This window comes from Rissa tridactyla, chromosome 1 (genome assembly GCF_028500815.1).
Source record: "Rissa tridactyla isolate bRisTri1 chromosome 1, bRisTri1.patW.cur.20221130, whole genome shotgun sequence".
Lineage (NCBI taxonomy): Eukaryota > Metazoa > Chordata > Aves > Charadriiformes > Laridae > Rissa > Rissa tridactyla.
The window spans coordinates 99,148,143-99,170,034 of NC_071466.1; the positions used below are offsets into that span (position 1 = coordinate 99,148,143).

The 21,892-nt window shown below is 45.3% G+C and overlaps 1 protein-coding gene across 7 annotated transcripts in view; it reads right to left on the reverse strand.

The window, feature by feature from the left end:
• Positions 1-12,796: 12,796 nt before the first annotated feature.
• PKNOX1 (PBX/knotted 1 homeobox 1) overlaps positions 12,797-21,892 on the reverse strand; it is a 46,651-nt gene continuing 37,555 nt past the window's right edge. For all 7 annotated transcript variants that reach the window (XM_054188529.1, XM_054188520.1, XM_054188510.1 and 4 more), the window contains 3 exons: positions 21,044-21,120; positions 19,250-19,422; positions 12,797-18,279 (listed from right to left, as the gene is read on the reverse strand). In XM_054188529.1, the coding sequence (XP_054044504.1) occupies positions 18,068-18,279; positions 19,250-19,422; positions 21,044-21,120 (462 nt within the window). In that variant the 3' untranslated portion in view covers positions 12,797-18,067. The remainder of the gene's footprint in view (positions 18,280-19,249; positions 19,423-21,043; positions 21,121-21,892) is intronic.

Genomic DNA, 21,892 nt, shown 5'->3' on the forward strand with positions numbered 1-21,892 from the left:
GCTCCAGAGACATGGGCACCTTCGAGGCGGTGACCTGCCCGAGCCCGGAGCCCACAGCCACCCTGCCCCAGAGACAGCCCCTCTAAGTGCACGTGGAAATAATTCCCTGCATGCTGGTCAGGTCTCTCCCGGGGGGTTAGGGAAGTTTTAGGGTGTCTGGGTTGCACCCCACAGCTTTGCAGCAGGAATGAGAGCTCCAGGCTGCTGCGGCGGGTGTGCGTGTGTGCAAACAGGAGCTTTAGACAGCTCTGCTTTTGGGCTGGCAGTACCGAGGCTGTGGGGGACAGGCCATGCTGGTGGGCTGACCGCTCCGAAACTGCGTGTGTTTATGGAAAAAATGTTCCATTACTGTGATCTTTGAACAGAATGCAGTATTCGATGAGCTTGAGCAGAATGGCTGCTGCCAGCGCTCACCTGGGCAGGTCTCAAAAACCAACCAGCTGAAACCCCAGCTGAGGGGCTAACAGCAGGGAACGACAGCCCAGGCTTCTGCTGCCCTCAGCCCCTTTGCAGCCCGCACGGCCCCTGCGGCTCAGCCCGAATCCCAGTGCTCCCAGTAGCAGCCACAGCAGCAGTGCCGTGGGGCAGCGGCACCCAGCTGCAGGCAGGCTATGGGTCAGGCAGCTGCACGTCAGCGGAGGTGAAGTAACTGCTGAACAGTAAACACAAATATTTACGGTGGCTTCTGTACATTAACTAGGAATGTGGGAACTCATAAAGTTGGGCACAACCGTGGGACGTTTCGCGATTTCTCCACCTGCCCCCCAGCAGGCACATGGGATGGTGGCATTGTCCTGGCCGGGGTTGTCGGCGTTGCACCCGCTGTAGTTTGCTGCACACGGTGACACGGAGGATGCAAACGGGCCCCGCAGCACGCACCCCGGGCAGAGTGCTGCCTCGCTGGCACCCCGGGGTGCTGAGAGGGACTGGTTGCTGCTATCGTGCCCACCGCATCTCCGGGGTGGAAAAGCCCTCAGCAACCAGTGGAGGAGGTTTCATTTGCCTTGTCTGCAGAAACCCACGGAGGACCTGGAAGCACGCGCCCGCACACAGCGTCAGCGGCAGCAGCGGGACAAAGAGCCCAGTGTTGTATCAGTCGTCCCTTCTCCTCGTGTCCCCAGGGCTGCCCAATAACTGGTCTTTCGAGTTCGTTTCCCTTCCCTGGACACGGAGATCTTATCAGTGTTCTCGTATCCGGTGAGAGGCGGCTGCCCAAGGGCGCTCGCCGTGCCCAGCGCAGCTCAGTGCTCTTGGGCTCTGCGGGGTGCCGGGACCCCACATGTCTGCCAGAGGAATGGGGATTTTCAGGCTTGAGGATGTGTGAGAGGGTGGCGGGAGGAGGGTGAGGGCCGGGCAGCATCCCATCCTGCTTTCCAGAGCACACCACCAGGCTCCAGCGCAGGAGATGGACCCTGGTCCTGCAGCCTGGACCCTGGGTGCTTCTCCCAACACCTCCTGCTCCAGGCAGCGTGTGTGTGTGTGAGTACTCCCAAAACCTCTGCGGCTCTCCACAGTCCCATATGAGCTCATTAGTATGTTAGACTAAGATATTTTCACACTGGGGAGCGAATGGCGCTGGGGCAGCTCGGGCTGCCCACGCGGGTCAGGGCACACGGGTTATGCCCGCATGTGAAACCCATGCAAACCTCCTCCGCTGGGACACGTGGCCTTGGCTCCCTGCAGTTTAATCCAGAAGAAAACAGCCACGCAGGACCTAAAGTGCTTTAAACAGCGCGTGTCACACATGTGGCGTGGGAGGGCTGCCCTGCCCCGGGAAGCTGTGGGAGACAGGGATAAAACAGGTGCCCCATGAAGGTCCATGTCTAAACTCCGGCTCCTGAGGGGGAGCATCGCAGCTCCAGAGCTGGCTACCCTCCACCTGTGCTGCCTCGCTAGAGCTTTTATATCATTTTTCTTTCCCTCCGGATACCAGCATCTGTGCCCCCGGCAGCCTGTGAGGTGCAGGGGGGTGCTGACTCTTCAGAAACCCCGGCTGAAGTCTGCAAAGAGGGGTGTGGGGAGAGATGACAGACCTGCAGATGGCTGGGAGATGCCGGATTAGCCCGTAGTCAGACAGACTAAACCAACACCACTAGCAAGATAAACATCTTGCTGGCCCTGCCCAGCCACCTTTTGTGTTACAGAGCCTTCCCCGCCTCCCCCCACCACTCTTTCATCATGGAACCACTACCGACGGCACATAAATAGAGGGCCCTGGCGGGCTGCAGGGCAAAGACCGGAGACGCCGCTCAGGGTCCATCACCGCACACCAGCACCCGTCCTTCCCCCCGGCCGGCCACCCTGCAGGTAACCAGAGCCCCACGGCCACGGCCGAGACCCACAGGGACTTGACGTGGGGCAGGAGGGGAGCGCCTTGGCCAGCCCACGGCCTGGTTTGCCAAAACTGAGCGGGAGGTCAAACATTATGAAGAAGAAATTCTGTCCCGGAGCGAGCAGGGGGCTGTTCCCGCTGCTGCCACTGAATGACAAACTCCACGTTGTGGTTTTGCTGGAAATGGGCTCTGCTGAAGAAACCCGGTTTCTTTGCTAGGTGGGGTCAGAGGTTTCGGTGGTGAATGGGGCTGCCGGGGTTGGATAGAGGTTGGAGTGTGCAAAACCTTTGACTTAATGATGGCAGCACCCTGCTCCGTCTGTGTGCGAAGCCCAGAGGAAGCGGGTGGCTGAGGCTGGGAGCAGCTGGGAGGGAGGTCTCGGTGTGGGGCTGTGGCAGGGAGAGCCTCACCGAGGGGCAGCCTCTCCACTGGGCTCCCTGCTGCCCCGCACAGCCACCGGCCCGCTGGGAACGGTGATAAAGTAACCGGTAGATTAAAATGTGTGAGTGAAATGAAGGGTCAGAACAGTGACTTACAGCAGGGATGAAGCAGAGTTACTGGTAACTTCAACAAACAAGAGTTTGTTTCAAAACCAGGAAGGCTTTAAAGTGAATTACTTGGTCCGGTCTCTCCTTTTTTCAAATTGAAGATGGACGGAGTTCATGCTTTCAAGTTGTTTTTTTTTTTCCATAGGGTTATGCAATTTGGAAATTTATTTTTTTTGTTTAAGAAGTCATTGCAAGTAGCTGCGTGCCTGCAAAAGTTAGGACTTTGGGGCTACCAAATGCACAGCATGATGGTCATGATATAATTGTAATCAAAGTTGGCATTGGGGCAGCCAGAGAAGTGACCCGGCTTGGAAGGACCCAGCGCGGGAGGGAAGCGAGAGTATTTAATAGAGCAGGACGTAAGGTCACTCAGGCAGGGAGAAGGGATCTGAAAGGCTGCCCTTAAAGAAAGGTAGTGTCTCGAAAAGCTGGCAGTTCAAAAAAAGAATCCTCAGCCTTAAAATAGAGGAGGGAGACAGCCTGAGCTGCCAGGCGGGGCTGTGCATCCTAGGGTGTGTGAGTGGAGGGGGAGGGAGCAGACGCAGGGAAGGGATTTCGTGCCTGTCAGTGACTCTCCAGTTGAAAATAGACGGAGGGAGGCAAAGAGCGGAGAAGAGTGCCCGGTAGCTGAAAAATCTTCCTTAAAAAGCGAAGGCTTCACAAATTGAAAACAAGGGGCGAGGTGGCTCCCTCGGCTTCCCACGAGGGAGCGAGGGGGCAGGAAAAGGCAGGCCGGGAGCTGCCGGCCGGCAATGGTGCAGCTGAGGGGCTGGGGGCCGGCACCCACACCTGCTCCATGGGGGAGCAGGGTCCCGGTCGCAGTAGCGGCCACAGGACAAGCTACCAAAGAAAGAGAGCTCCCCAGAGCGCCTCATGTGTCCATGCCCGAATGCCTCCCAGGAGCAATTAGTCACTGAAAAGTAAATTAGTAACATCAATATAGGGGTGAACAAGCGCTGTTTGCTGGCCAGGGCAACCGTGCCAAAGCTCAGGGTGTGCTGCAATGTGGCCTTTGCTAACCCGGTGCCCACCTTGCAGCCCCCTGAGCACCTGGTGGGTGGAAGACACCTTGGTTGAGCCAGGAGGAGCTTTCGGGCACAGGACTCCATGATTTAGAGCAAACCACCCTGGTCCCAGCAAGCTGCAGCTGACCAAACCCATGGCTAGCGGGGATGTCAGGGACAGGCGGTTGCATCCCCCTCGCTTTAGACCTCGGGGGGGGTCCAGACCGTGGGGTTTTGCTGTGCCCACGTCCAGGTGACGCCTGTGCCTGTCTCCTCCTTTCTCCCCCCAGCAGTATGGCTCTCGCCGGCCCCCTTCGCCTGTGGCTCGCCTGCCTCCTCCTCTGCAGTGCGGCCTCGAAACCCACCTGCGACCCCAGCGCCTGCCCCCCGTGCCCCGAGAGGGATGTGGAGGGGCCGACCCCCCCCACAGCCGGGGGCTGCTGCCCCCATTGCCCCCCACCCTGCACCTGCCCCCCTTACCTGGAGAGTGACTGCGAGATGCAAGGCTTCGCCAGCGGCCACGTCCCTGCCGGCCGCTCCTTCTACATCGACTTTGCCCGCAAGCTGTGCACTTGCCAGCCTGGCGGGGACATCACCTGCGTCCCGCTGTGCCCCCGCCTGCCCCATGCCTGCCAGGCCGTGGGCAGCCCCGTGGCCGACGGCTGCCCGCGCTGCGTCTGCTACGACGAGGAGGAGATGGCGGTCCCCGCCGGCACCGTCACCAGCCGGGGGACACGGATTTGCACCTGCCCCCCCCAGGGGGGACGGCTGCAGTGCAGCGGGGGCGAGGGCAAGGAGTGAACCTCTTCTCTCAGCCGGCCCAGGGCAGGAGGACGGGGGGGACCCTCCGGCAGCAGAAGGCTTTCTGCACCTTGGGGACATCCTCGCTGAAAAGGGTTAAATGCTTCAAACTGTCCTGGAGGACTGGGCGAGGAGCGGTGCCATACTGTTCCTCGGGCGCTAGAGAGATGCCGCATTGTATATGTCATTTATAAACCAGGGCAAAGCATCTATCGGGGGTGAGCTTTCTTTGATGTCACGTTTGTTCCATGGCGGTGGGCTAGGAGAGCTTAGATTGCTGCTAGCATGTAACCGGAACAAACACAGTTATTTATTTATTTGTAAGATGATTGGGCTTTTGTATGTGTTTATGTTTATACAGTGCGTAGATAGCACTACGTAAGCCAACTCGCTGGATAAACTTCCTCCCAGGATCCAGGTTTTCGCTTCCTGTAATTCCATCAAATTCGAAGTGGTGGGACCAAAATCAGATGGGCTGACGTCCCCCTCTCCAGGCTTTTTTTAAAGTTGGGAGTGGGTTAGCGCATGGCTCTGTTCTTAGGAGGAGGCAAACGCCTCTCATGCCTCCACCCTCCCGAGCAGAGCCTTAAAGGATGCTGGCAGTCAAGGGTCAGTCCTTCACAGACGCCTGGATGAAGCGGTTACCCAGAGCTGACCCCGTCGTCCGTGTCCCGGTTCAGCGGGAATACCCCAAATTGCATGTCAGTGGCTGTGTCCTCCTCACTCTTGGTCTCCCCTTGCCGCTGCTGGAGCCACAGCATATGGCAGAACTCCATCTTCTGAATGCTTTGACATACATAAATATATACACACATACATATATATATGTACAGGGAGACTGTATTAAAAAACACAGCTTCATCAGGCTGAGAAGTTAACAAGTGTTAATTGTGTTCCTTCAAGGCATTGCATAAAATCAATTTTACCAATAAACTTTTGGGAACTTTACTGATAAGCACGCATATACTTTCCTCCTGCACTAACTGGTGTTACTTGGGCCAGGCAAACTTCTCTCCAGCCACCTTGTCCCTAGGTATACCTGAGGAAATATTAAATGTGCCCCCGGCTTCTTTTCGTATTCCTCTCTAATGCTCGGTCTGATGCTGGTCGACTGCAAAAAAACAGCGAGCAGATGAAATTCAGGTGAAGGGTTGGGAAAAAGTTGGAGGGAATGGGCAAATTTGCTTCTCAAGATGAAACGAGGGTCCCCATCTATTGGAGCTGTTGGATGCTGACGCTGCCCTGGGCTCTGGTGAGCCTCTGCCAGAGATGTTAGAGCTCAGCATGTCCAAAAAATCCGCTGCACCTCAAAGCTGGGCCTGGGGAATACGGGCATTTGAGTGGCTGCACTGTCCCCCTCCATATGGCCACCCCACCAGTGGCCCTTGGCTGGTAGCGGGCTGGGACCCCCAGCATGGACTTTTCCCAAGGCTGGAGGGCTCTCGGGGACTAAATGGGCCATGCTGGTTCGGGAGCTCACACCGGGCAGTTTGAGAGCGCATGAAGGGGACGTGCTGGGGACATAAGGGGATGTGTTTTATGTGCAGCTGGGATACCTCCTTGCCCTGGTCCTGCACTGTCTGCTGCAGGGACAGGGAAAGCAAGGGAGCAGGAGAAGAGGAGGATGCCTTTAACAGGGAAAACATCCCCCCTCATGCTCCTGACCCACACCTGGCAAGCTCCCCATCCTGTCCCTGCTGGTGGGATGACCCTTGTGGCCACCACTTGCCCTGCTGAGCCGAAGCACTCAGCAATTTCGCCTCCTGCCTGTATGATTTGCAGAAAACCGCGGTGAAGTGGAGAGCTGGCCTGGGTGAGGAAGAGCGCTCACTGCAAACCCAGAGGGGACATGGCCTCGCAAAAGCAACCGCGCGCTCCCCCCCGCTCCCCTTGGAAAACCACAGGAGGCAGCAAGTCAAGTCATCTTGGGGCAGTCAGCAGCTTCTGCAGCGCTTGCTTTGCCATTCAGGGTTGAGAAACCCCTCACTTGCGATAAGGAATACGGTTGGGAAACACCACCTCTTCCCTTCCCCTGGTTTCCTGAGGTAGGTGTTATTAGAGAAGGCAGACAGTGACTTCGGACGTAAACCAACGTTGAGCTGCCATAGTGGACATTCAGCTCTTCCACCAGGGATTTTTCTGCAGCCAAGCCACGGGGAGGGGGTCAGAAATTGCCTTCCCCGAGCATCCAGGGTGCCCGAGCCTCCATGTGCTCTGTGCTCCCGGTCCATCTGGCTGCCAGGGCTCCCCAGCTCCACATATGTCCTGCCCAGCTCCCAGGGGATGTGGTTCTGTCACCGGGAAGGGCATTTTACCCGGCATCCCTTCCTCCTCCGCTCTTCTCCATGTGCTTGAAAAAAATCTTTATTAAGGTTAAAGCTCACTGTCACTTCTCAGACCAGATACCAGACAGCCTGTGCTGCTGCTGAAGCCAGCAGTGCAAGAAATTCCTCGCATTACAGGTCTTAATTACATGTTGTCCAGGTATTTACAAATAGCTGAACGAATCAGGAAGAAATTCTTTCCTGTGAGGGTGGTGAGGGACTGGTTGCCCAGAGCAGCTGTGGATGCCCCATCCCTGGAAGTGTTCAAGGCCAGGCTGGATGGGGCTTTGAGCAGCCTGGTCTGGTGGGAGGTGTCCCTGCCCATGGCAGGGGGGTTGGAACTGGATGATCCTTAAGGTCCCTTACAATCCAAACCATTCCATGATTCTATGAATTCACATCTTGTATATGCTTGCAAGGCGTGAGCATCTTAGTCCATGGGGTTACCTCTCGTTTGTGTTTGCCAAGCATTTAAGGAAATCAGGATGGGTTTTGCAAGCAGGTAGTGATTGTTCGAAGGGAGTCACGAGCGATTTGGGCAGACTCCTTGTCGCCTGGGGAGGGTGGTGGGCTGCTGGGGTTGTTTATCCTTTGTCACGCATCTTATCTGTCCCACCGCTTCCCCCCTCCTTGTGTGACGGATAACCTTTGAACAGAGAGAATGACCGACAGACAGCAATCCCTGAATAATAGTGGTTTTGTGTGAATGCTCTACATACTGGGTTAGCATGGGAACAAGGAGGAATTATTCTTCAAATATCTATGCAAAAAAAGTCCCCACCGGCTCCTCTGCAAGCTGCCCATTGGAGGTGGTGAACACCACCTTCTGGCTGCCACCACCTCTGATCCGAGGATAGCTTGCACCTCTAAGCCTCTGCCTGGAAGCCTCACAGGATCTCTGTCTGCATTTCAGGACACCGAAATGAATAGCCGCACGATGTTACTTTTCCCCTGACCGGCTGTGGCAGCACAGGGAGAGAAGAGAAACCCTACTCAAAGACAACGCACCCTTCAGTTGTCAGAATCTATTCATCAAAGTTTAACGTCTTGGCTTTTAGCGTGCTTTATTCGAATGGGTGTTGTCCTGGATTCTCCTGTATTAATCCCCCGTGCGCTCCTCTACATTTTGGACACGGTATTGCTGATATTGTTATTTATATTTTCCCAGGTCAGATTTTCCCCACGGCCTGGACGACGGCGTAGTGCTGTGGCCACCCATTCGCATGGTCACTGCACCTTTGCCTCCCAGCTGGGCATGTCTTCACAGGTAAGGAGCCGTACACGTTTCTGAAGTGCAAAGCAGCACACAAACTCTTGGGCATCCCTAAATTAGCCCTGAAAATCAAGTCAAAAGCTGAAATTTGCAAGTCCTAAAAATAAGTCACTTTACATACAGCACGATCAAGCCTGGGGAGGTTGGTGGTGTTCTTCAGCGTCCCATAACTTTGTAAAAGATCACTGCGGCTGCTTAGTTATTTGTGGAACTGGGAGGGCCTTTCTTCATTGTATTAATGATTGAATAATTGATTTAAATAGAACCATGTTTTGGGCATCAATCCTTTTAGCATGCCGTCTCGGTTCCTGCCTCACGAGGCTGTAAAATACCAGGGTAAAATATCGGTGAGTGAAAGCCCATTAGGAGGTGTCCTTTCGGCACAACTATACCCAGTGCCAAGATAGCGTTCGCCCAAGTCCTTCTGCCTTTCCCGACACCCTGCCAGAAGAAGTCAATTCCTTCTGGGTGGGTGACCCAACAGCTTTATCCTCCCTGCTGCTCCACTCCCCCAGCTGAGAGTGGCTGCCTGTCATTTTGTCTAGGAATTACGGTCTTAAATTATCAGAAATCCTGATCCTGTGGCAGGTTCTGCACTCGTGATTTCCGATCAGGAGAACGTGGCAGAGGTTTCCTAGAGGATCCCCTAATTTAACTAAACTGCACCCACTCAGCATTGGTAATGGACTGACCACATTCCCCTAGAAATAGTTTTTCATCAAAATTCGGGGGCAGGGAGGGAGGTAAAATCTGACACTATCTATCTTTCGAACCTGTTCCTTATAGGAAATTTTAAGTGTACGCAGTTGCCCTGACAAGGTACTAACCAGCAAATGGCACAAGGATGAGAACTAAACTCGCATACGCAAATGTGACAGGGACAACATGAAAAGAAAAATAGTATGAAGTGAAAGTTGACCTGCAGCAGGACATCGAGCCAAAGCAGATTTTTAAAACGAGACTTCTTCCCACATCCCTTTGGTTCAATATCACAGCGAAAAATCACGGAGGTATTTTAGAAGAAAGTGCCAACAATATTGCTGGGTAATAAGAGAAGTCCCAAGTATTAGATGTTCTCTGCCTTACGAGTAACAGCCTTTCCTTCTTCCGTGTGGGTGGGCAGGGGGGAGCAAAACATGTAGATGTGCTGTTTAAAACAGATGTCCTCCAGGAAGAGCAGAAGAGCTGACACTTGGGTTATCTGAGTCGGAACTACAGAACAGCAAGAAAGGGGCCACATAAGGAAGAGGAGCTGCTGGTAAGGAGTTTCGGGGCAATCCCAAAATATGCACACTTGATGCCGTATATATTTTGCTTCTGAAATTTAAAGCAGAAATGGATTTTTCTGACCATTCATTAACTGCAACATCTTTAAATTAAGGATTTGCACGGTCTAATAGGGAGGGGGTTTGCATGTTTCCCTAAGGTGTGCATATTTTGTGAGGCAGAGAATTAAAATATGCGTATTTCTATGCCTAAGACCTTTCACTGGGGCAAACACATTATTAAAAAAGCATGTACGTGACAAAAATGACACACACTCACTTGGGAAAATAATGTACAAATTGTTTTAGGACTAAAGTGATTTAGCTGTAACGTCGTTCCTCTGTGCTAGGGACAGCTTATTTTTAGTTACCATTCCAATACTGCATTCATAGCAGCATCCACAACTCAGTTCTGTAAAGTTACTGGGCTTTTTCCAGCAAAGCTGGCTTTGAATCTTGGAGCGATTTGCGGAGTCGTTATTCAACACAATTCACCATTCAAAAGCTGAAGAGACACAGGGGAAAGTCTAGGGTACGTCATCAAGGATTAATTGTTGCCAGCTTTCAAAGAAAAAAAAGGGGGAAGGAAAAAAAAAAAAAAAGAACAGGAATACTAAAATGGTTGTTTGAAAGCAGAATGGAGGATTTCAGAGGAAAATTATTTATGTGGCTACTTAAAGCGTCACTTTGTTTACAAGTGAGTCAGGAGTAGTGTTTCCCCCCAGCACCTGCCGAGGCAGCGCAGGTATCAGCTAACAAATGTCAACTCAGTTCCTCAGAATCGCTGAGTTTCATTTGATGACACAAATTTTTCAAGAGCTTTCAGGTCTGAATCCAGCTGTACTACTGGGTGAAGAAAGTTAATCAGAATCAGCTGGGCAAAATAGTACGTTTTTGTGTCCAGAAAAAAAAAAAATCACCCTCTTGTTCCAATATACAACACAGTGAGACACCAGTAATGGAAATATTCTCTCTCCTTCCCAGCCTTAATTTGGATCTTGGAAAAATCAGTACCTGTGCAGTAATTGCTTATGTAATCACACATATAATTAAAGTCCCCTTGTCTTTTCTGTGCGCCAGCCTCTGCTGAAAGCAAGCAGTCTAAATCTTAAAGACCAAACAAGGTTATACATTGAGCTGCGCAGAAATGTATGGCAAAGAGGATTTGATGAACGTCAAGAGAGTCTCCGTGGTTTGTAGCTCACAGCGAAAGGCTGCAGGGACACAACAAAAATGACATACAAGTCAATCACGAATTTCTTAAGTATGATCTGCGTATTTTTCACAACTATTAAAAAAATATAAGTTTAAAAATGCTTGGATCTTAACAAAAATTGTCTCTAAATTAAATTTTATTTCCACATTCACATTTAGTAGATGCATCAGTCCCTGTTTAGGATTCAGCGACCAACTTAACAAAAAGGGTGCTAGGAATAACAGTCAGGAGTAGGACCATGGGCCTGATCTTCTGACCGGTGCGAGTAGTGACGCAGAAGTCCAAAGACCAACAGAGATGATAAATACCCATAGGAGCTTTTCTCCAATGACTTCATAAACTCTAGATCACAGTTGCATCACGAAGAGAAACCAAACCTGACCTACGAAGGTCACATTGGTTTCAGATTTTAGTAGGGTATCTAAATGATGGCTTGTAATTTCATTTTGTTTTTTTTTTTTTGTTTGTTTGTTTTGGGTTTTTTGTTTTGGTTTTTTTTTTTTTTTTAAATACACCACAGGCTCAATCCTACCTACCTTGCGCACACTGAACTTGCATGAATTTAAATACGGATTTTGAATAAGTAATACATTACCTAGTATGTGTCCCAGCCTTCTCTGTTACTTTTTGCAGAGCCCTCATTTTACACGGCGCGTGGAGTTTATTTTCCCTCGTTTCAGCATTGAGGATATTGCTCTAGTTTTCCACAAAGAGCAGTATTTAGAAACAGCCCTAAAATTGCATACTGAAGGAGTGCTGCTTTGTAAACAGGTGCTCCCCAAGAGCAAACGGGCTCATCAGTTTCTTATGACTATCCTTCTAATTCCTGTAATGCCTCCTTGAAGAAGGGGGGATTCATCTTCCAGGGGAATTTGAAACCATTGGACTAGGAATACACTACACTGGACGTAATTTAGGTGAAAAAAAATCTGCTTTACAGGGTTTTTTTGGTTGGTTGGTTGGTTGTTTATTCTCTTCAAAGTAAGGAAAAAATTGCTCCCTGGCAGCAGTAGAGCTAAAACTATTTCCAACAATACCACCAAGAGTTATTCTCAGGCACTCATTTAATGTCAGACAAAGAAATGATCAAATGTCTAGAACACATGCTACTCCGTTAATCACAGATTAACCCTTTAAAAATAAAATAAGATTCCAAATCCTCAGGGACATGTTCTGGAGTAAGTAAAAACCTGTAAAAAAGTTTGGCAGGGCCCCATGAGGCTGTACCAGCCGCAGCCAGTGCAGTGCCACGCAGGGCGCCTTCAGCCAGCTGCCCTGGGCTCAGGGCTGTACCGTTTGGGGATCACACCTGGATGTCACCATGCCAGGTGCTGGGGACGCAACAGTAGGAATAAATAATGCTCCGGTGCTAAGCAGAAGCACATTTTATCTTCAGAGCACCATGTCTGTCTTCATCTTTGCTGAATAAGACTCGTACACACTGGACGGAATAGTTTTGAGTTTCTTGCTAGAGAGGAATCGCTATCTTGTAACAAAAAAGCTGCTCATTTCATGAAGATTTCTGATCTAGTAGAACATGGCAATTTTACAAATCTGGCTAAGCAGTTAACACACGGGGCCTGCACAGGGGGCAGTCTCTTCAAATAAGTCGCTACCATATATGGTTGGAACCATTATTGAAAGTTTGATGTCCATGCCATTTTAATTAACAATACTGGAAGAACAACAAAAAAAATCCCAAAGTCACACGCAGTATGGACTATTTGCCTGCTAATTCTTTCATTGAAGCTGCTCCTGCATTACAAAAGTGTAATAAAAATCCCCATAATGGTAAGAACTAGTAAACATTTTTCTTCATTTGCATAAACAAGAAAACCCAAACAAACAAAAAGGCTGAGGATTGTCCCTGGCCAAGAACTGGTTAACTAGCTCAAAACTATGCTCAAGATTTCTTGAAAACATATTTGTCTTTCAGCCAAACAATACTGTTAAAGTAATGTAAATGCTTCGCTTTAAAAGTGTGCTTTTTCAGTTCACAGAGAACAGTAAAGTAAATCACCCATGAACCATATTCTGATTTTTAATTTTATCCCTTGATAGATCAGTTGCTTCAAAATCCCTTAACAACCAAGGGAAAAAAAAAAAGTTACAGGGTTCACATTTTAAAGATTGTCAATTGTACAGACCAAATGTTGCTAACCCAGGGAAAGATTTACGAGCGACTTCTGTCACGACCCGAAAACACTGGATTCTATTAACACGAAGTCAGTATCTTTATAGTAGCCTACAAGGTTGGTAAGGCATTTCACTGCTTTCTCGCACCTTGCTTTTCTCTGGCAAAACCAGCTGTGATCACTCAGCAGGTCCTAAAGAACCAAGTCACAGAAAAGGAACAGATTTTTATATTTCCAGGTGACAAGAATTAACAAATAACATGATTTAGGTAACCACTTAAAAGCACATTAGTGCCAATTTCACTACGCTTTACACTGGATGATCAAGTTACTTTTAGGACCTAAAAATTAAACAACCCAAAACCTATTTGAAGGAGGTTAGCAAGCCAAGGGTGGGGAGGGAAGGAATCCACACTGAGCTTGAGTTTGGCAAAACCAACCTGCTTTACTGTTCAGCTACACTGAACAGTGAAGAGCAAAGTGTACTCAGCACAAGGCTGATGATTTGATCATTTGCACGCTACAATTAAACCTGCATTTTCATGGATATGCTCTGTTTTTTGGAGGTGGAGAGAGTTTGAATTTATTATTAGGAAACCAAAACATTTCACTCAATTGTTTAACATGCGAGACTTCCATGAGGGAATGAAGGTTAGTTACATTTCCAACAGGATTTCAAAACTACATTTTGCCTATTCAACTCTAAAAACTAAGCTGAATATAAGGCTGAAAGGTTTAAAAGACTAATCAAAGTAACAGAAGTCAAAGACAGTAACAATACAGCACCTAAGAATGGGTAATTCACACATTTTTGACATTTATGTCTTGCATAGACAAATACTTATTCGTTTTTTTTCTCCCAAGACGACTCAGCTTCAGAAAATATATCTTCAACCAACTTTAATTACAATTAAATGCACGTGTTCCAATTTTTCAAAATACCAGGATGTTGTGGGGTGTTTTTTGTTTGTTTAAGTGCTACAAGTCTAATGGTTTTATGAAACTACCATCCCTTGGAAAGGCTTTGTTTCATCCTCTGGGCTGTCAAGTTCATGAAGTCAGGAAGCGGAACTGCCTTCTAATTCTTTTTCCATGTGATTAGAGAAATGAATAGATACATTATTCATGCATTGTCTTTGTGGCCCTACTCCACTAGAATATTCATAAACCTGAAGCTACTTTCTAAGAACAGGAACCGGGAACTAATTCCTCAGTGTAGGTCTGCCTTCTGGCCATATTTTTGAGCATCAAAACGATAGGTGGTGCACACCAGGTCAACACAAATTCCTGCCATTCTAAGCCCTTCGTCTATACCGTGGTTTCCACTGGAAGAAAACCTCGGTATGCAGGGAAGATAAAGTTGAGGGCTCTCCGAAAAGTTCCTAATAGTGATCAGGGACCAGAACAAGGAACTGATTCTTTTGCAGGTAAATGCAGCCCGACATGCAGCCTCACGGAGTTTCCCTGAGGTCAGCAGGACTCCACTTTGACCCAATATCCAGATCTAGGAAATTCTCTGCAGGGCCAGAGCCATGCCTGTCAATTATAAATGTCTTTCAACATGATTATTTTTTTTGGAACAGTCATTTAAAAATATATCCTGATCAATTTGGAATTGATTTACAAAACCCGCAATGTTTCTAAAGTTAAAGAACAACAGGAAATTGCATTGCCTGTTACAGAAATCTTGGAAAAATTGGCCTGAGAACCCCGTTTTGGGTTAATGATCAAGATTACATTGAAAACATTTTAAAATTTTCAATAATCATAACTGCAGAAGAATTACATTGATTAAAAAAAACAAATTAGTTCTATTGCATATGACCATGACTTTAATTGGGGTCAGGAGGTGGGGTGGGGGTGAGAGTATGGTAATTATATATGGGTTTAAAATTAGGTCCCCTATAAAAACATTTTAACTAATGTAAACACGTACCTTTCCTGGATAGTGATGCTTTACTTAAACCAGCAATCTTTTTTACACAGCAAAAAAGGAAGGATACTGCTTTTTTTTCATTTGGGTGTTCGGCTTTTTTTTGGGTTGTTTTTTTTTTTTTTAAAATCGTGAAAAGAGCAAGCACTTCTGTGCAGCTCATACCCACTACAGAATTCTCACTGAGTTAAAAGACAAGGTTTGAGTTCCATATATTAAGCAATACCTTTGACTACATTGGTAAAGCCTTTTCAGTTTTAGGAATTCATGTCCCTATGTTTTTATGTTTCAATTTTACAAACTATTCCACGTTCTCCCTTTCACAGTACTTCTGCATGTAAGGTGGGGGGAATAGAAAAAGCTAACCAGGTAGTGATTTCTTTCTGAAAAATAAACTTTCAGAAGTTTTCAAACCCTGATGCCTGGTTCTTTCCAATTGAGTTCCAAGTGGCGCACAAACTACGTATTCCTGGATCCTCTTCCAGCCAGCTGTATACCCTCTCTCTTTTTAAGATCTCAATTCTCATAGTTTTGAAGTGGGGGCAAATGCCCACTGCCACGTTATCTCCAAACCACACAAGTTCTTTGCCCATTTTGGTTTACCCTTCCCTTCACTGCTGGCTACTCACTGCCCCAACAGATCTGCCGGCTCAGCTGCTTCCTAGACTACCTCAGGGCACACTGGGGAAAGCTCTGCTGGTATATCCAAGGCAGCAACAACTGGTCAGGGAGGAAAAGGAGATAGTGAGAAATGGCCTGTTTCTCCAGCATAGGTTGATTTGGAAAAGCATGTATTTGTCCATAGGCCTGTACACACTGAGAAGTAGACTATTCATCTGCCTACATTCCAGAAGGACAACAATTAATGCATTATTAAATATGAACAAGGGTAGCTGAATAAAAATCCCAAACCAACAAATAAAACCTACGTAAAACTACGTAATGGAAACTGTGGGGGTGATGAAGCACTTATGGAATTAAATGAAAAATAACTAAAAAGAAAAATACAGAATCTGTCTCTCAGTTCTAGTCATCTCAGGTATCCTTTGTAGAAGCAGTAGGTCGAATGTTTCCAGAAGAGCATGATTTGTATATGATAGCTGTCTTTTGAAATGTTTTGGGGTCAAACTGAATTTGACAATAGCTTTTGAGATAGTTATGCTATGTCAACGCCCTCCTAATTAAATCTTTCATCATTCATCTACTATGCTCTTTAACAAACATGGCACATTAGTGGCAAAGCAGAGAAGTTAGAAGAAAACACATTCTTTAGAAATTACCACTCCAGCTGGAGTAGATCATTACAGCATTTGAACTAAGAAGCAAGATCCTCAGCCAGGAATAAGCGAAAGCCATAGCAGAAACACCACTTGTGTTGAGCAAAACCCAACGCCAATTTTTCAAAACAGCTACTAGTCACTGAAAACTAGTATTATTCTCCATGTCTGTATGCCAATGCTACTGACATTTCTTTACGAAATTTTTCTTCATATCAACTTATATTTGCCTTGGAAGACAACCTTTAAAGACCACCTTCCAACCATTTAAGCATGTTAAGTACATGCATTAATCCTACTGAAATCAATGGGACCTAAGCACATGCCTGAGTGTTTTCTGAAGCAGAAATTAAGTATTCAATTAAATATTTGCATCTGTCAAAGGGCTTTGTTCAAATACAATGTCTAAAGATTCTAAAAGCTAACATCTTTTTCCGTGTCACATTAGAAATGCAACTAGATTTGCCCTAAATCAGAAGGATGTTCTGGCTTTGATCTAACTCAAAACATTGTCACAAATGGACAGGGGGAACAGAAGACATTGATCTCACCATGAGACTCGTGGAGTCTGTTACTTGTACTTAACATGGGGAAATACAAAAGTTCCAAAAGTAAGTGTTCACGGATAGGCAGACATAGAGTCCAAACTTTGGGGAAAAAAAGAAATGAACTCTTACCACAAAAATAAGTGTTTTCATCATTAGCTCTTAGTTTTTAAACGACACACAAGGATTTTCTACTCTAATAAAGCCTGCTGTATATTCCGGTAGTAACCTTCAGATCTGAAGAAATTTTATATAAATCCATAAGTTATATTTCTTTTTGTATAGGGGAAAATATTTCAAATGCAATAAAATAGCAGAGAAATAGCAGAATTCATGACTGTATAGTAGGCAGCTTTTCATTTTTCAGATTCAGTTGTACAAACTATAAACTGTTAAATTTCTCTAATAACTGGAAAAGTTGTGGGTATTTGAATTTACTTACCTGAATACTCATTTAGCAAATATCTTCAGATACAAGTCTAGATACAGAGTTAATGTAATTTGAATATTAGTTTACACATAATATAAATCAATGTTTGACAATATCAAAATCCCATCAAACAGTGGGCCCTTCTTATGCTATTATCAAATATAGTATATCACTGTGGGATAGCTGAGAATCATAGAATGCTAGCATAGGCTTGTTTATTAAATTTGGTCAGTTTTCAGACCTTCCAAATAGGAATACTAAACATTTATTTTTCCCCTCTGGAAATTCTTTTTTTTTTTTTTCCTCCTGCTTAATACAGTCGTCATCCCAATTCCTAGTGAATTTATAAAAATATTTTTTATCCAATAACCCCGGCAAGGTAAAAATAGGAGTTTTTATAGCAAATGATAAACAGGCTCACGGACTATGAGAGAAACTAAACTTATTTAAATTGCCATACATTCGCTACTGAATCACACATCAACATTTTCTTTTTTGTGTGTGTTGCTGTCCACCTCAGACTAGCAGTTTTTAAGGTGCAGAAGCATCTTTCAAATATATGCATCTAACTTAATGATCAAGTCCACACACTAGTGTCACATGCTTTAAATTTACATCACCTGCCCATCAAGAGCTGTGTTAAATAACAGCACTAATCGAAACTGCATAATTCTTTAGAAATTGCAGCACTTCCAATTCATAGAACAAAGGGGTGCTTATGTGGTTCTTTATATTACTAGATATAATTTTCTGAAATAAGAAAAGGAAAATAAATGAAAAAACACATTTGAAAGAAGTTGCTGCACCTGCAAAAACACTCTTTAAGCTTACTATGAAATACAAAAAAGTGCACCCTTCTATATCTACATATAAAACATATTAGAAATAAAACTTGTGTAAAATGTTTGCTGTGCAAACTATAAAAACAGTCAGTCAGTCAGTCCATTCTTTTTCCTAGACATTTTGTCACACTCTCTTGCTTCCTACTGCAGAGAATCGCTGTTATCCAAGACCAGCCCACTGATATTTGTTGTTGAGAGATCTCCTCCATCATCTTCACCGCTGTCTACAGACTCATCCTCACTTTGCCCTGCCATCATAACTTGCTGAACAGCCAAAGTAGCACCATCGGATGACAAAGATTGGAGACTGTCTACATTCATGTTGACTGGAGCTGTAATTGTTACAACAGCACCTGGAGAGGCACAATCATAGTACTTTAGCATCTTTCTTGGTTTCTAATTTTAAGTAATACGTATTTATATAAAACAGAGTTTGTTTCTAATCAACAGGAAGAAAACCTAAGGAACTAAATTAAAACAAAAGCTATATAGGTTGTCAAACACTTGAATATCAGGAAATGTCAGAATTAAGTTGGCCAGGAATCTTAAACTTAACTGCGTTATGGACACCCATTACAGCAATTCTCCAATCCGGTTATCACAAGACCATTTCTGCAAAGTATTCCAGTTTAATTAATTGCAAAAAAAAATGGGAGCATTCATAGAGATTCAAGGTGACTTAAATGGATACAGCTGTTGTCAGATCCAGTGGAGGCTGAGGAAAAAGTTGCTAAAACCAGAAAGGAATAAAGCAGCAGGACAGAAGGGATGGTCCTGAGATTAAAGCAGTTGTGTACCTTTCTTAAATTGCATTTATTTGTTTGATCTGATGCTAAGGAAGTTACTTCAGTCAAAGTCTTTGGCGGCCCTCACATACCTCTGCGTCTCAATGTTCTACTTGAAACATGAGGCATATATAGAATTGCAGATGCTCAGCCCCTCTAGCAACAGCAAAATGAATGTGAACAGGATGTAACTGAATGACGTAACTGAAATTGCAGTCCAATACTGCTAATCAAACAGAATGCTACTGACATGCACATGCATATTGAGAGAACTCAGTTGCACATCTAACCTTGTTCTGCTGTTCCATAACCTTTGAAACAAAAGCAACAGTCTCTCAAAATAAATTCCAATAGCATATCCCCCCAAAACACTGATACTTTTTAAAGAGGGAGAAACTGACACATTATATTTTTCCAGATTAACACATTTATACTGAAATATCAAGAAGTCCTCCTCCCCCAAAAAGCATCAAACCCTTAATTTCCCAGTTACAGAGGAATTAACTTCATTATCTGTAGTTTAGCCAGTTCTCCTTACCATCTGACATTGTGAGCTCGTTCGATTGCTGCTGAGCAACTCCTGAGGCAATGGAGTCAGGCCAGAACCTCTGAACCGGTCGGTTCTGAGCTGTTTTCTTCTTTGTTTTGGGAGTTTCAGAACAACTGGAATCCAACATTGGCTGAAGAATTCGCCTTCTAGCATTGATAAACCTAAACACAATTGAAGACAAGAAATACTTATCACCAGCTGGCTGTAAAATTATCTCTCAGATTCACAAAGTATACAATGAGGAAAAAAAAACTAGGAATATAAAATCTTCTCCCTATCAGCTTGGCTTGACATCCGTTTTAATGTGTAAAACTGCTCCCAGAACACTGTCATCCTTTGATTTTGGCGAACTAGATAAGAAAGTACTTCTATCATTTTGTTGCTAGCAGCATTTTTTCCCCCCACCTCAGAAGGGGAAATTCTCCAGACAGCATGACAGATGTACGTTTCAAGATCTTATTAAAAACTAAGCACCAGAAAACTTGCTGACAGCACAGCTCAGAAAGCTGATACTCCCCTCATTACGGTTCAGCTAAAATCTAGCCCCTGCCTAACCTAGTTTACTTGGTCTGGTTTCATTTACCTCCTTAAGCTCCTGCATTACTTATTTTATAGGCTCTCTGGCTTTTCAAGGTCTGGTTCCTGATGCAGGAGACAACAGCAAACACATTTTTTAGATCTTTCCCAATTCCTTTTGATTCCCTGATATACACTTGTTTACTTTAGCACGCTAATTGTTGCCCTTCCCCTTTCTGCTAGCGAACAAGAAAATACTTAAACTACATCTCACTTAGCTACCAGCAGTTAACTGAATCAATTTCAACGCAGCTAGCTGTGGCAAGGAGCTGTGACTTGAGGATAGCATCCCTTGCTAACTCTAACAAAACACATCCAGGACCCATCTTTACCTGCAATGGGAGGAAGTAGGGTGCAGCTGGAAGGTCCACATGGTGTAATGCAATGCTTTGCAGAGACATTAATTGAATCCCAGTACTATAGAGCTCCGTTACTACCATGTCACAAAGGCGCAGTTACACTGTCCCACTTCTGGAACCAGTGTACTACTACTATCTTGAGTATTTCCCCACCGGACCCCCCTGCAGCCACACAACGAGCATCATTGAAATCTGAGGGAGGTCCCTGTTGGACTTAGCTGCAATAGTCTTAGGAACCAATACCACAAGCAGAATATGATGCATGTCGGCACCCTTGCTCTTCTCTTCTGCAGGGGGAGGTGTATTATTTTAAACTCTAGTGAAGATGAGACATGCTAGAACATGTTGAACCATGAACTAGAGTAGCTGATGTACTGACACTCTCCATTCAGACATCACTGCTCAGAGGACAGGATCCTTTGATACAAGAGCAGAATGAATACCTGTTGACAGTAACTTCTTAAACATTTGCAACCACGATTACCAGAGAACACTTTTCAGAACTTCAGGTCACTAAAAGGCTTTAAACTTCAATTTTTTTACTTGCAGAAGAGACATGAGAGTACTTCCACCTCTTTCAGCAACAGACCAAATCTTAACTCCTTAACGTTGTAAAGTTTTTTGGAGTCCTTATATAATTTAAATGGCACAAGTATGATTATACCTTACTATAAAAACAATATGCTTGTGTATCAGTGTATCATTCTTGTATTTTTATACATATTTTGTAACACACGTAGAACAGTAAATTCAACTCCAGATGTCCAAGTTATACTCTTAATGATTTCTCTATGTTGTAAGCATGTGAAGACAACAACAGACATTAAGTAGGAATTTTTGCTCTTACCAATTGTTAACCTGGAGTAGTGTCAGATTTGTTTGTGCTGCAATCTGTTTCTTCTCATCCTCTGTTGGATATGGATGCTAGACAGGACAAAAAAGCAAACAAAAAAGGCATAAGCTTGTTTCATCTCCTCATCAAAAATAAGGACTCCTTTATTACAACTGATTCAAGCTGCTAGATTAAGACCATCTGACTTGTTAAAAAACAAACTTTAGAAACCTCACAAACTTTTATAGATAAAAACCATTTAACAAAGAGTGCTTTACTACACGAAATCGATTTTATCCTTGAAAGTGTATGTGATACCATTAAACTGCTGATGTGTAATTCAGAAGAAAAAGCTTCTCATGGTTGGCAGTCTTTATTAAACAGCGTGATCCCGGGGCAACACAGCATGTGATAAGATCTGATTAGTTATGCCGTCTAAAGGTAATGTCATATGAGAGTACTGACAAGCATTTTCTAGTTAAATAAAGCTACTCTGAACTAAATGGATGAAGAGAGTGCACGTAACATAAGAAGCATACACACAGTTTCCTTGTATCATTTGTCTGTTGTAAAACAGTTGTAATAGTTGTAGGTATCAATCAACTAAACATTGTGACATAACTTGAGACTCATTTATCCTTTCTGCAAAGGAAAGTCATTCTATTGAAAGCGTAAGCAGATAGTAACACACTTGGTACACATTAGAAGGACTGCTGGAAAGGAGATAAAGCCAGAAAATTTTAAATTCTCCTCTACAAAAAACTCCCACAAAACACAGATGGAACTATTTTCCCTTGTGCCATGAACCAGGGTGTAGAGAGCATTAAGTTCTCAACACAATGAAATGAAGAAAGATCCCTTTTA